Source organism: Acromyrmex echinatior, chromosome 14 (genome assembly GCF_024713525.1).
Source record: "Acromyrmex echinatior isolate Ae372 chromosome 14, ASM2471352v2, whole genome shotgun sequence".
Lineage (NCBI taxonomy): Eukaryota > Metazoa > Arthropoda > Insecta > Hymenoptera > Formicidae > Acromyrmex > Acromyrmex echinatior.
In genome coordinates, this window is record NC_141865.1 from 62,324 (window position 1) to 77,528 (window position 15,205).

At 32.1% G+C, this 15,205-nt stretch overlaps 4 protein-coding genes across 8 annotated transcripts in view; 2 read left to right on the forward strand and 2 right to left on the reverse strand.

Moving 5' to 3' along the window:
• Nucleotides 1-341: 341 nt before the first annotated feature.
• Nucleotides 342-2,848, reverse strand: LOC105152756 (BRISC and BRCA1-A complex member 2). 3 transcript variants are annotated; one of them, XM_011067192.2, is made up of 5 exons: nt 2,610-2,848; nt 2,288-2,506; nt 1,901-2,202; nt 1,014-1,391; nt 342-807 (listed from the first exon to the last, which is right to left on the reverse strand). In XM_011067192.2, exons 2-5 carry the CDS (start codon nt 2,373-2,375, stop codon nt 433-435), a joined length of 1,143 nt encoding a protein of 380 aa, XP_011065494.1. In that variant the 5' UTR covers nt 2,376-2,506; nt 2,610-2,848; the 3' UTR covers nt 342-432. The 3 variants fall into 3 exon arrangements, with proteins under 3 accessions (XP_011065494.1, XP_011065493.1, XP_011065492.1); XM_011067191.2 differs by having other exon boundaries at nt 2,288-2,534; XM_011067190.2 differs by having other exon boundaries at nt 2,288-2,848.
• Nucleotides 2,849-3,859: 1,011 nt separating this feature from the next.
• On the forward strand, nt 3,860-6,607 carry Mtpbeta (mitochondrial trifunctional protein beta subunit). 2 transcript variants are annotated; one of them, XM_011067193.2, is made up of 7 exons: nt 3,860-4,119; nt 4,456-4,627; nt 4,782-5,157; nt 5,309-5,483; nt 5,584-5,864; nt 5,951-6,256; nt 6,381-6,607. In XM_011067193.2, the coding sequence occupies exons 1-7, from the start codon at nt 4,065-4,067 to the stop codon at nt 6,423-6,425; spliced, it is 1,410 nt and encodes a 469-aa protein (XP_011065495.2). In that variant the 5' UTR covers nt 3,860-4,064; the 3' UTR covers nt 6,426-6,607. The 2 variants fall into 2 exon arrangements, with proteins under 2 accessions (XP_011065495.2, XP_087269381.1); XM_087413255.1 differs by having other exon boundaries at nt 4,459-4,627.
• Nucleotides 6,526-8,419, reverse strand: Ski6 (exosome complex component Ski6). The gene is made up of 3 exons (XM_011067194.2): nt 8,118-8,419; nt 7,079-7,372; nt 6,526-6,999 (listed from the first exon to the last, which is right to left on the reverse strand). The coding sequence occupies exons 1-3, from the start codon at nt 8,286-8,288 to the stop codon at nt 6,646-6,648; spliced, it is 819 nt and encodes a 272-aa protein (XP_011065496.1). The 5' UTR covers nt 8,289-8,419; the 3' UTR covers nt 6,526-6,645.
• A 1,056-nt stretch (nt 8,420-9,475) lies between these two features.
• mus81 (mus81 structure-specific endonuclease subunit) overlaps nt 9,476-15,205 on the forward strand; it is a 32,620-nt gene continuing 26,890 nt past the window's right edge. Inside the window, exons 1-5 of one of the 2 annotated variants that reach the window (XM_087413261.1) lie at nt 9,476-10,441; nt 10,516-10,729; nt 10,816-11,028; nt 11,113-11,226; nt 11,295-11,548. In XM_087413261.1, coding sequence (XP_087269387.1) covers nt 9,921-10,441; nt 10,516-10,729; nt 10,816-11,028; nt 11,113-11,226; nt 11,295-11,537 — 1,305 coding nt within the window. In that variant the 5' untranslated portion in view covers nt 9,476-9,920 and the 3' untranslated portion in view covers nt 11,538-11,548. Of the gene's footprint in view, nt 10,442-10,515; nt 10,730-10,815; nt 11,029-11,112; nt 11,227-11,294; nt 14,442-15,205 lie in introns of those variants that run through there. The other variant, XM_011067195.2, reaches the window with a different exon arrangement.

The following is a 15,205-nucleotide window of genomic DNA, read 5'->3' on the forward strand; positions in this document are numbered from 1 at the left end:
AAAAAAAAATATTTTTTTTTAATATATATGATATAAATATGAAAAATAATGCTATGAACTCTTACTATATGAACGTTTTATATAATACTTTTACTTTAAAACTTACTGCTTTTAAATAATTTTCTTTTTAAATTAAGTAATTGCCATAATAATAATAGCATTCGTGTTAGTATTTCTTTGAATATCTAATTTCGAAATGTTTGGTATATTTCCACGTTCGTGGAATGATTTGTCCAAATTCATTCATTAAGTTCGTGTTAACTTTGTAAAAAAAGATTATCTGAGCTGAAAAATATAACTGTCCAAAACTAGAAAAAAGAACACATAAAAACATATCAATGTTTATTACATTGGAACGAAATAGTCTTTATTTCAATTGCAACTATTAAACATTCTTTATAATAAAATATAACTTTTTTTCAGAATAAATTATTAAAAACGATTATTTTTGACAGAGTTCGCCTGAAACTTTTGAACAGCATTTTCTATTATGTACGTTAACAATTTGTCAACCATCAATTTCATTGGCCATCTAGGACTATATGGTGCATCATCCAATACTTCTCTGTATAAAATACCTTGTGATGTCATATGATATACCGATTGTAATGTAATTTGTGGTTTTTCTTTCGGGAATATTGATGGAAGATTAAAGTGTATGAGAAAATGAAAGTCTCGGTGTTCTAACAGAATAATAATCCAATTAAACTCTATAGCATCATATTCTACTATGCTACCGCGCTGTAATACAAGTAAAAACACGATAAACTCTTTTCTGTTTTCAAAACACTGAACTGCACTGTTTATCTGCAACAGAGAGTACATATAAATATTTTTTGTAAATTGTATTAGGTGTTGGAATTAATTCGTAGCGTTTTACAAGTGATGGGAAGTACTTTCATTAATGTATTTTTTAATGCTCATGTGAAATAAATAACATTCTTTCATTAAAAAACGCTACGAATTAATTCCAACACCTAATAATTTTATAAAATGTATAAGAAATTACATACTTTCTCTTCCATGAATTTTATTACTTCGGGAACATAATCCATTAGATATTTGTTAGGCGGTAATGGTGGAATGTGTAAAGATTCCGGCCTACCGATAGCGTCCTCCAAGGTCTTAGATAAATAAAGTTGCGGCGAAATACGATTCCAATCTGGACCATAAAATGTAACTAGAAGCATTGCTTCATCATTTTGCGACTTATTTATACGTGGAGGTAATCGTGTATAATCCATAGATATGCGAATTAAAAATCGTGCTTCCATAGGCTTCAATCCTAGTAACAACATCACTTCTATATCTTCTTTACATATCTCTGTTTCTCCAACAAGTGTACTGTATTCAAGTTGTAAACGATCTCCCTGTTTTCCAAGTAACTGTATCTGGAAATAAAAATAGAATCTTTAGCTTCATATACATAAATATGATAAATCTATATTTTAAGTAACCTATAAAATGTAAACAAAATAATATTTTGCCCAATAAAATTATTTGCAGTTTTTAAGTCTTACTAACATTTAATTATTAATATTCTTGTAAAATACTTATTAGCATCAAAAATATAGAAATTGTTTGTCAATTTAATATGTGATATTATTATTCTAATTCTATTCATGATTGTGTCTTAAAAATGAAAAAGATTTCAGCACGCAGTTTGCAAAATTGGACATATATTTAAGTTCACACCAAAATATTTAAGAATTAAGATCTGCTTTGATCTAAAAATAGGATTACTCTTAATTATATTTATTCTTATCAGTCTAATCTTAAATTACAATTCTTATAAAATATTATACATATATTATATATTATACATCTCTCAAATTCATTAGGGAATATGCATTTTATAAATATTAATCAACAAAAATATATATGTAAAATTATTGCTTACCTGATGTTCCTTGTAATACAATAACAACTCCATTAGTACATTGAGCAATGCATCAGTATTGTTAGGATTCCATTTAACAAGACTAGGTACCCAAGTAGATAAAATATCAATATCTGGATCCATTAAAAAAGTTTGATCATTGAATATGAAATCCGGACCCATTTCTGGACATTGCGAATCAAATAACACATTCCACATAAGGTGCTCCCCAGCATAGGGAATCAATAATTTGAAACAATCATTTTTGTTCTTATTGCAACTCGATGATACTGAATCCAATTTTATCGGACCATAAGAAACACCTTTAAAAAATGTAATATATCCATAACAAAAATATTAATTTTATTATAAAAAGCAAATGAAAGAAAAATTAATAATAAAACTTACCAAGCCTTTTAGTTTGTAAAACGCGTTTCAAAAGCGGCTCTATATACGAGTCTATAGTGTTCAACAGAGGATGTTGTTGATTTAGCATTTTATTGTCAAAAGAAACTATAATAACATAATCAAGTTGAATGAAAGAAATCAATATTCCACTACTTCACTTGAGATTTTGAACTGAACAGCTTTTATCTGGCAATATTCTGTATATGCCTGAATGGATTCCTGTTAAATATCATCCCCTTTCAAAAAACTAATAATTTTTGCAATTTAATTTTCAAATATCATATGATAGCTAGTAATTACTGAGAACTAAGAAGAAAGTAACCTTTCCAACTATTCCACAGAGGTTATATAACATAATACAGAGAATATTATTCGTCAATTTTTGCCGATACTGCTATCGGTTTTTACTTATTTTAATATTAATTTTAGGTTAACATTAAATTTCAATCAATTCGTTGTTTCTTCTTTTTCGTTTATGAATATAAATGACAGAAACAGAACTGAAACATTCTTAAAATTCAATTAATGTTAGGCCGGGTTCACATCTTGATGGAAAAACAGAAAGCGGAAAAGCGGAAACCAATCGGAACTCACAGTAGTAGTAGGTGGTACATTTCGCTTGTCTGCTTCTGTTTTTCCACGAGTTCTGATTGGCTTTCGCTTTTCTCTTTCCATTTTTCCGTCAAGGTGTGAACTCGGCCTTAGAGCGTACAATAGAAGGAATAAGGAATTAGGAATAAAGAATAAACAATTTCAATCTATCAGAAACTGTGTATTCCGATATTTCTGATAGGTTAGAATCGTTTTTCCTTTATTCCTAATTCCTTATTTCTTCTATTGGTATCTAATTTACATCGTGCACTTGATACACATATTAACTAGTAACTTTCTATTAAATTATTTTAATTTTAGCAATACATTTAAAGAATAATTTGCCAAATTGGTATAGTATCATAGGGCTAGTTTTATCAACGACAGTTAGTTTAATCGGCCGTTGACTAACCAATCGCGTTTGCTGTTTAGAATCGACCAAATGCTGTTGACAGTTAATCACGATTAAGCTTGATGAATCGGCATTGATGAAACCGGTCCATAATGATTAATTAAGTACACATTTCGATATTCAGAACACGCTTACAACGATATTAGTACGCTAACATGCTATAATTTATGTTACGCATACTATAAAATTTAGAGATAAAAGCGCGCTTGCCTTAAGCCCTAGTCACAATGCAAAGAAATAGTGATAGCGATAGAAATAACGATTGCAACTTATTAGAAACTATATATTTCAGTGTATCTAATTTTTGATAGGTTGAAATCGTGTTATTTCTATCGCTATCGCTATTCCCTCGCATTGTGTCTTGGGTTTTAGAGTTGCCGCAGACAAAATTTCTGTAACAGTAATTTCTGTAACCTTAAGACGTGAACTTAAGCCGACGAGCCAATCAGGATACTGCTTTAGATCTATGTACTCTAACGGAAATAGAAATAGCAGTAAGAAATAGCGTTTGATTAGTCGAAATTCGCTTCCTACTTGCCCTATCATGCGCAATGCTTCACCTATCTCCATATACTATGAGACAGCTGAGAAAATAAACAGTGTCGCAGATAGATATATTGTATATTGAGGTCAAAGTCGAAATCGGAAATCCACTGACTAGAAGAAGAAGAAGAAGGTCAAAGTCCAACACTACATGATTTTTCTGATTGTGACAGGTTTTCGGTGACACATCAAACAATTAAAAAAAAGAACGTGTTAATATCGTACTTCAATATGTTCCCTCTTCTGAAAAATTGCCTCGTTGCAAGGCAGGGAATTGTTAATTATGGTATGGGATAGTCATTTTTTAAATAATCAATTAAATATTATATTTAAAGCACAAAGTATAAAGTCCATAGAGAGTGGATATTAAAAATAGTATATTTATACTTGACTTTTCTTTTTCCGATATATAATTACATATAATTATGTTATTTTTATATAATAAATACATACTTTTACAAGATTCAAAATTTATATTTTTTTCTGATAAGTTTTAAGTAATGTATCCTTATATTTCATGGTATTTGCTCCATATCATTTAATAAATTATCAATATAAACATATTTTTATGTATCATTATTATTATCATCAGTAATATATATTTTTTTAATTGCTATTTTAGCAGAAGTTCTCATCCGTTATTCTGGAATTTCTATAAATAAGGCATATTCTACAAAAAGTGATAATGCTTCAAAAAATATTGTATATATTGATGGAGTACGGACTCCATTTTTACCTTCTGGAACTGACTATAAGAAGCTCATGGCTTATGATCTAGCAACACATTCGCTGGTGTAAGTCATTATTATATTGATATATCATAATAATTACAAATATAATTCCAAATATCTCTTTACAAAATAGCTTTAAGAAGTTCAATATTCTATATCTTATCTTTTAATTGCAAATATTGATTGTCAAAGTAAATTATTTTTTACTATTTTATAGGAGCTTGCAAAAAAAGATTGGGTTCCCCAAGGAAATAATTGATTACATTGTTTATGGCACAGTGATGCAAGAAGTCCGAACTTCCAATATCGGAAGAGAAGCTGCTCTAGCTGCAGGATATAGTGAGCACACACCTGCACATACAGTAACGATGGCATGCATTAGCAGCAATCAGGCTATTACCACTGGCATGGGTTTAATCGCATGCGGTGTTTATGACGCTATTATAGCAGGAGGAGTAGAATTTATGTCAGATATTCCAATTCGACTTAATCGATCCATGAGATCTCTGATGCTGCAAGCCAATAAAGCAAAAACTCTACCAAATAAATTAGCTCTCTTGGCCAGTATCAGACCAAATTATTTCATACCAGATGTAAGTTTATGTATGATCTTTCTATTTTTTTTTTTTCAAGAAAATGTATTTTATATATGAATATTATATTCATAAATATGTGTAAAAATAATAATAAGAACTCTTTTCTTTTAATTTTTTAAATATCTTACAAGAATTTACGTCTGTGTAGCTACCAGCTGTGGCAGAGTTTTCAACTAATGAAACTATGGGTCACAGCGCAGATCGTTTAGCAGCGGCATTTGGTGTTACACGCAAAGAACAAGATGATTATGCATTGCGTTCTCATACTTTAGCCGCACGAGCACAGCAACAGGGACTGCTATCGGACGTAGTCCCTTATAAAGGTGAATTAATGTTTCAATATTTAATTTATATATTCATATTTTATCATTCAATATTTAACTTACATACTTATACGTCTTGCTTTATTTTTCTGTATTGCAGTTCCAAATGTTGATAAAGTTGTCGATAGGGACAATGGTATTCGCGTATCTACGGAAGAACAATTAGCAAAGTTGAAACCTGCGTTTGTTAAACCTTATGGAACAATTACTGCAGCCAACGCATCTTTCTTGACCGATGGTGCGTCGGCGGCGTTAATAATGAACGAAGAGAAAGCTCTTCAACTTGGCTTGAAACCTAAGGCATACTTGCGAAACTTCACTTATGTGTCTCAAGATCCAGTTGATCAACTACTTCTAGGACCATTATATGCAATTCCGAAAGTATATAATACTTTCTAATCCTATTATTATTATTACATATTATTTATGTAACTGAATAAAATAATTTATATAAATCACGCTTGTAGATTCTGGATAAAGCAAAATTAACTACGAAAGATATAGGAGTGTGGGAGATACACGAAGCGTTTGCAGGAATGATCTGTGCTAATCTAAAAGCAATGGATTCTGATTTGTTCGCTCAAAAGTATTTAAAGAGGAGTTCGAAAATTGGTATACCAGATCTAAATAAGTGGAATGCTTGGGGAGGATCCTTGTCGATCGGTCATCCATTTGCTGCCACTGGAGTACGATTAGCATCGCATACTGCTAATCGACTTATTAAAGAAGATCAACAATTTGGACTTATCGCGGCTTGTGCTGCTGGCGGACAAGTAAATAATTTATGTTACATTTAATGCAAATAATTTTTATAAAAATTTTATTTAGCTTTTAATAATCTTACTGTAAATTTTCTTTTCCCTTTTTGAATTTTGAATTTTGATATTTTTTTTACAGGGAGTTGGAATGATCATGGAACGATATCCTGGTGCTATAATCTAATCCTGCTTTTCGAGGAATATACATTTGATAAAAATAGATATTAATTAAAGAGAAATAGTGAAATATTTTTCTACTTAAGAGAGATATAAAATTGTGAAACTTTTTTAAGAAAGTAATTTTTTATTAGCTAGATAGAGCTAGGTTTATGTACAGTAAGATAATTAAATTACATAAAAATGAAACTCTTACAGAATGTCAAATATAATTATCCCTCTTTTTCTTAGTCGAGTGAATTATGCAGAAATGAAGGCAACAGATTTGCAGTTAGATGATGCCTCACGCCATGGTCTAATATAGTCTTTATATCCTGACAACCTTGTAACACGCGTTGTTTGAGTGTTTCCAAACATGACAAATGTAATCTCTGACCTGCTCCATGTGCTACTACTATCAAACCATTTCCATCCACTTCAATATCATTATTTGTTCCTGCTAATGCAACAACAGACAAAGTAACTCCTGGTGAACACTCCTCTACATAGTTCGCATCTAATACTCCTGTGGCTAACGTTTTATCTTCATCTTCCACTGACGGTTTGTTAACAAGAGTTACGCTACAGCCGATGGCATAATTCTGTAATTAGACATTTATTTTGTATATGGTATGATTCACATTCTATATTTCAAACAAAATTGTCTCTTTAGATATTAACCTTGATTGGAATTCCAGCATCAATCAATGCAAGCGTCGCAGCATTTACGGATGCACAATAATCACTGCCATCAACCTGTAGAACTTCTACAAAGACATCGATCTGAGAGCGTGGATATAGTTCCAAGTGTATTATAGCCTCCATGGCATGACGTAATTGTGCTGACCTCTCTTGTGATTTCCAATCTCCTCTGGGTCTTCGCTTCCGTTCACCAGAGGTAAAACTAAACACAGCCATGCTGTACTGGCAATTTATGATAGCCTTTGTACTATTCCTTGATGCGCTGCTTCTTGACTAAATCATAAAAAGAGTATATAAATATTGTATGGCGTATCTCAAGATAAATATCAGAATAAAAATTAAGGTAAATATTCAGTCTAAAGAAATTTACTCCTACTTTAAATAGAAAAATAAGGTGATAGAAAAGTAAAAAATAACATCACCATAGTGTACTTTCTAATCTTTAAAAGTTATAATTACAACTTCTTAAATCCAGTTCCATCAATGTAAGATTAATTTTAATCTTAGTTCAATTTACTCTTTTCCTAATTCTAAAAATTAGAAAAAAAGATATAGAAAAAAATAGTAAAAATAGTAAAAAAATAGTAATAGTATAAGGTCTCGGTAGTCTAAAGACTCAGGACGCTCGCACGGAATGCAAGAGATCCGGGTTCGACTCCCGAGGCAATATTTTTTCGCAATAAGTTTATGATTAATTTGGGGAATTTTGGGGGGGATTATTAACATTTCAGATCAATTGCGTTAATGTCGACAACCATATCGACACGTAATTATTATTTCTGAAATTAATTCATTCATTTGAAAAATATATATATTAGTTCAACATCTTAATACTTAGACCGTAGTGGTTCTTCGGATTGTAATGTTAAAAAAATAGTAAGTCAAGATTGAAGTTAAATATTACACTGATGGAACCAGGTCTTTATTGTTTATAACCTCTCTCAACCAAAATGTATAAACATAATTACTAGTTCGTTTTTTACAGTAATTGTGGAAATATTTTAAAACTGATCCGCACCTGACGAGGACCATACACCGCTGCTAGAACCTTCGTGTTGCCATGTTCTATATATGCACTACCATCGGCCTGTCCGAATACTCCCATCCGCATACGGATTTGCCTCAATTCCAACGCTCGTCTGCCGTCAATACGAAGTCCACCTTGATCATTCTCTTGATCTGGCTCCATTGTATCTTACTGATTGATGCTGATTGATTAAAACGAGAGAGTTCCTAACCTTTAATGTACAATATTGTTTACATGCGCACACGTGCGGTGCAGATCAGTGCAGGTTACAGCCGTTGCAGGTGCAGATGTGAATGTTAACGCTATCTATTAATCTATAGAGAAATTTTTAGTAGGTGCATTCGGCATCGCAAATCGGACGCATCCGTCTGCTCTTTTACTTCGAAAATTATTCGGCAACTCGCATCTTTCTACTACATGTCATCTCATCTGCGTTTGGTATTAGCCAATCGAGCTGCTCGATTTACTCCGAATCAAAATCCGAGTTAGCAGAGCTAATGCAGATTTTCGCGCTTAAATTAAATTCATAACCTGTATATTTATGATAAAATATATTCAAATTTCCATACATCGATAGTACATCGATCGATACATCGATAGTACATCGATCGATACATCGATCGCAGCGCGTTCGTGAACGCTTCTGATTCGCTCAAATATCGTCCCAAAATGGCGGCTGATCACTTGTGGCCACGAATTTTCCTCGATGCTCATTCCAGTGTATATAAGATATGATCAATGCGATGTTGCAAACGCTTTAAAGCGTTTTTTAATTGGTTAGTTTGTAAAATTCTTTCTTCTAATTGATCCATTAAAAGCTTCAAAGCATTTGTAGCGAGACTTTGACCACAGTCATAGTTCAATGTTTCTCATAGCGGCTGTTGTTGGGCGCTGAAAGTTGGCGCTTTGAGGCAATCCTGGTAACCATTGGTAACCAGAGAGAATCAAAGGTGGGTGGAGCAGATTCAGCCGGAAGCCGCCGTTTGTTGGAGTGAGTAGGAGATATGATAGAAGCGTGATGGAACGTACGATGCTACACACACTAATATTGTATCGTACTAGGCTGCGTTCCATTTCATGCATGATGCATATGCTGATATTTATCCTTGTTATTCATCGAACAATGTGTTAAACAAGGATAAATGATGCATTATGCGCATCATGCGTAAAACGGAACGTAGCTCTAGTATTATGCGTATGCATATATACGTACATGCACATTTCCTGAAGTGAGCGGATAAATGGCGGAGCCAATCAGAGAAGAGAACACTATCAGTTCCATTCTCCCTTAATTCTCTTTGCTGGTAGCCACCAGTAACTACGGCCCACGCGAAAGCGGCGTAACGAGAGTGCGCAGTTCTGCTTCTTGGTCTTCTGGCCAGTGGATTTCCGATTTCTTGTAAAAATCGCAATACCACGCTTCCAAATAAAGATCACTGGGCTGAAACGGGCTAGTCAGATCAGTGCATCATAAGAGTGCGCAGTTACTAACAGCGACTAGTATTTGCTATCAAACGAAATCTAATCTTGAATCTAACCTAGTTTGATTCAATTTTGCATTTACGACTAATGGAATTAAATTATATTAATTTATATGAATTTCTTGATCTGAAAAGATTGTACGACAAATTACTTGATTATTTTATAAATGCATTTTAAGCTTTAAAAAAATTGAAATAGAAATTGAATAGAAATGATTTTGGGTCGAAAATTTGCTGCGCTTTTTGAAGTGTGTTCGCAGTGTTTATAAACAAATACGAAATATTATAAGCTATTTAATTTACATATTTGGAAATGAAGAGGATTAAAATTGTGCCAGACAGGCCGAATCATTTATTTGAAAGCTGGTTAGAAGAATGGAGAAACGAAGCGGTGCTCCGAAATTCAGAGCTACACAATCATTTTGCGAAGGCTTTAGACTCGTTGAAACGATATCCACTACCATTGGAATCTGGTAAGGAGTGCATAATCCTGCAGCACTTTGGTACGAAGCTGTGTTCGATGCTGGATAAAAAGTTAGAAGAGTACAGAAGACAGAAATCTACCAGAGTAGTTGACGCTTGCGTCTCCAAGGCTGGTAGTAGTAATGAAGATTGTATAACCACGTCGAGAAAGAAACCTGTAAAAGAATGTCAAACAATTGAAATACAGGAAAAGATAACGGTGTGTAAACAAGCTAAAAATACCAAAAAGAATGCACCAGAAAGATTGGTAAACATAAATGACATTGGACCGAAGGAAGCTGATAGACAAAGTTTTTTTGAACCAAATACGTTTGATATTATATTATTGGTGGATACTCAAGAAACTTGTGGGTGAGTATATGATACGGCTGTGATTTATACTGTTAACTATAAAACGTTTTTTAGCTATGTGGGATATATTCCAGTGGGAAAACAAAGCCTCAGCACGATGCTACGATCGCAGAGTTGACACAGCTTAATGTACTGTTCGAAGTACGTCGTTTGAAGATTGGTGATTTCGCGTGGATAGCCAGATGTCGAAAAACTAATGATGAATTGATTATGCCTTATATAATAGAGCGGAAGCGAATGGATGATTTAAGTGCAAGCATCGTGGATGGAAGGTTTCATGAACAAAAGGTAATAGGAGTGTAATTACTTTTTAGTACGTTCTTGATTTTCCCGTGTATCTGATTATGCATATATTCTTTGTTTCTATATTTCAGTTTCGATTGAAGCAATCTGGTATTGAGAATTTGATGTATATAGTAGAAAATATTGATAAGAATTCCCGATATTCTGTACCGCTCTCATCATTGTTACAAGCCTCTGTAAATTGTTTGATACAAGATGGCTTTACTGTAAAATATACAAGGAATCACAAAGATTCTATGTTACACTTGTCATGTATAACAAAGATTTTAATCAAACTTTATAAGGTATGCAAAAAATACTGTATAATTATGCATATAAATGTTTATTAATGTTTATAGATTTTATGATAAATAATAATTTTACATTAGGATAAGAGACTTGTTGGATGCAAGAAAGAATACCTTACCCAAACAGACAATGTAGGTAGCGCAGTACGTCTTATGGAGTTCAAAGAATTCAATAAAGCATCCTCTAAACAAAGGGTGTGTATTAAATTTTCTACGTGATGTCTACAAGAAATGCTTAAATTTATCGATATATTTCCTTTCAGATATTCAAAGTGAGCGAGATGTTTATTCGTCAGTTGTTACAATTGAAAGGCATGTCCATCGACAAAGCCATGGCAATTGTGGAGCGTTATGCCTCACCGCAAATTTTAATTACAGCTTTGGAGAATTCTGTTAAGAATGGCGAACAATTATTAGCAAATATTCAAGTTGACAAGAAACGACGGCTCGGGCCTGCCATCAGTAAGACCATTTATCAGCTTTACACAATGAATGAGTTAAGATGACTAATAAAGAGGTACAATTATATCTTTTTACTGAAACATATTTATCAAAGATATTCTATTTTTGCATATATTTTTTACTGCCATTATTAAAACTTTATATATTTCTAAATAATCAATAAAAAAGATAATGAATCGGCTGAAAAGTAACGTAATTGTACATAACTCATAAAGAAGAAGAGGTATTTAAATGTAATCGAAAAGACATGAAAATGCATTTTATTTGCTACAAGAATGTACCATTACTTTTCAACGTAATTACTATTTACAGCTATAAATTTCTCTCAACAATGAATCAGTTTTCTCATTCGGTCAATGAAGAATTTTTACGATCTTTCCTTGGTCCACTTTATCATTTAAAAAATAAATCCTAGTGACATTGTCATTTACGAGCCATTTATAGTGATGAAACTGTTCATTAAAGTACTGTGAATAGATGTGCAATAAAATTTCGTGTGTTGGAAGTTAGCGAATTTGACACCCTACGATTTTTACTTCTTTCCAAATTTAAGAAGAGATCTTAAGTGATGAAGCATTCATTTTATCATGAATGATGAAGTGAAATCGTGGATTAAGGACTGCCAGAAGTTTTCATCAACTGGATGAGAAAATTAGTCTACCGTTAGAAGAAATGTATAGCTATAAATGATTGAAAAATAATACGTTTTTGTAATCAATAAAATGCCTTTTTTTGTTTTATTCAAATATCTCTTCGTTTAAATTATGTGCGACTATGCATTACTTTTCAGCTGATCCACGTATCATGATCTTTTAATAAAATTTTTCAAGAATTATTGTAAAATAAAACAATTGGAATGCATATACAAGCATCAAGTACTTAAATGTCCGCTTGCTTTTTTCAAATAAGCAGAGTATGATATTGTCTCTACATTTCGCGACATAAATATATGTTAGTTTTCACAAAAAAATTATTTTCACTTGTACTATCGAAACATTGCTTAAAAAATAGAAAAAATTTTGAGTGGAAAAAGCCTGAAAAAATGTGGGAAGACTACATAGTTAGATTTATCGGTGAACAATTAATTTATATGTTTATGTTAAGTGGGTTAGCAATTAATTATTGACAAAAATGCACAGGACACGTGTTCATGAAGATATGAGTGTCGACACATATCGCACAAAAAATCACGTATACATATATAATTTATTAATGCATAATATTAACTGTATAAAAGGACTCTCGAAGTTCGACAAAAATATAAAGAGACGTGGACATGGAAATTACTTAATTAGTGCGCAGATTAAATAATTTTCAACAAATAAAATTTAATCATTTAGTCAATCATTAAGAATCTTATAATATTTTGCTCGTACGTTTTGGCTCCAATATTTAAGCTCTTATCAGCGACAAAAAAATGCAAAGATTAAGATGAAAACTAGCATGTGCTAGATACTATTAGACAAGGTGAAAGATCAGTAGATTAAAATAAAATTTCATTATCCAACCACTTGAAAGATTAGACGAAAACATTTATCCTATATTAAAATCAGATGTTAACGAAGACAATGTTTGTAATGGAAATTTTGAAAAAATAAGATTATCTCGCGAGTGATAGCAGCCCACACAACAAAAACATCCATCATAGAAAGAATAAATTATATAGAAAAATGTAGAAATGCCTAATTACCGCGCCAGACTCATAGCTTTACATTTCTTTATATTTATATTAATGTATATTCTTTTATCGAAGAAAGCAGTAATTTCATTTTGCTTTTTCATACGATTTTATTAAATATTTGAACGGATCTTGACATACGACGATATTACGCAAAATTGTACGATCTATCTGTGTAGAAGGAAAAGGTTGCTTGTTGAAAAGTATACGTATGATAACTATGATTTAATACATACAATTGATACAATATTATAATTTTGAGACTTAAAAGTTTTTCGACTATAATAATACTGATAATAACAATAATACAATTAAAATCGCGAAATTGTCTGTTTTATTATGATACACGACAAATTCTGTTTCAAGATTGTGCAATTGATCATGTCGATTATTTGTATGTTGCTGAGACGCATGAAACTCTTTTATAAACAATTTGAGAAATAATATTGATATCGAGAAATAGTGTATATAAAACCAGTATATGAAATTATCGTACAATACATTTGTCGCGTCTTGAGTCTCAAGTATCGCACTATTTCTATCTATACCCGAATACGAATTACGTAGGTAATTGTCAACTTGCAAGAGCCGTCCTTTTTCCCTTATATATCATCATATATATGTTCGCGCGTATACGGAGATCGCTAGTAAAATGTTTCTTCGTATATCTTCATCTCTGAAATTACAGATCGATCGTAAAATTATTACGTATTTTATCTAGCGACACAAAGTTCCTCGCGGACGTATAACTTACATCTCAGAATATAAATGAATACGTAGCTTAATTATGCAACATAAATGTTAAACTAAATGTTAATCGGTCTATAGGCCGATATTCATAATCAGATATTTATTTAAGACCGTCTTAAGTATAGTCTTACGATGTCATGAACCAATCAGAGAGTTCTATTAGCATATCTTAAAACATTACTTAAGATATGCTAATATAAAATATGAATAGAGCATAATGTAATCCATAGAGCTATTCTATAAAAATAGAACCATCTATATAAAAATTAATAATAGTTTTATCGGTTTGCCTTTATTTGTCGGTAATGTTATTCATTACTCACAAGTAAACTTACTCATAAGTAAACTTAGTTACCAAGTATTATACTCCGATTTTGATGAATTTTTAGTATGTTGTTCTCCAGACAAAAATAAGCGACATATTTTTTTATATGTGCCCATATGCACTTTTAAGGAGTGAAACACTTCTTTGAAAAAAAACTATTAAAATCCTGATTTAATAAAAATTCTGATGAACCTATATGGATTAAGTCCTCCCTGCAAAATCCGATTCCTTGCAAAATTAATCTTTGAAATTATTATAATATTAATATTATTATACATAATAAAAGTGAATAAAGCTTTCATTATGCCAGTATTTAAGTCTGCTAAAATATTACTATATAGTCGATTTTAACTCAGGTCCTCTGGAGAAGCGGGGGATACTCGTAGGCGTGGGGGATGGGAAAGAATAATGCGGGGAACGCGTCGGCGATATTTTACGTAAATTTAGGATCCTGGTCGGTTTACATAAACATGATACGTATCCGAATCGGTCGCAACAGAAATAATGGAAAATGCAATGATCGCCTGTAAATAAATCCTAAGCAGTTTTGCTATAGCGAAGGAGCGCTTCTCAGCGTCAATCTATCAGTTTGAGTTGAGAGAACAAAAGCGATTTCGCTTAAGAAGAAAAAAAAATATGCGACTTGCATGAACAACTCAAAATAAATTACGAGTATCCGGTTCGGAGGATAAGGTGTTTGTGCACGCGCGCGCGCGCGCGTGTGTGTGTGTGTGTGTGTGTGTCAGCTTTTTAAATAACTAATTAAGTTTTAATTTAGTTTTACCTTTTCTTTTCTCATGGTTGATAATGAAAGAATTGTGAGGATATTCTTGCGGAACGAGCCAGGAGTGCAAATGATTTCTTTGGTAAGTTCGTGAATTATAGATAAATAGAGTATTTTATAATCCACTTTTTTCATAATCCACTTTTTTATAATCCATTTTTCAGAACATATGGCG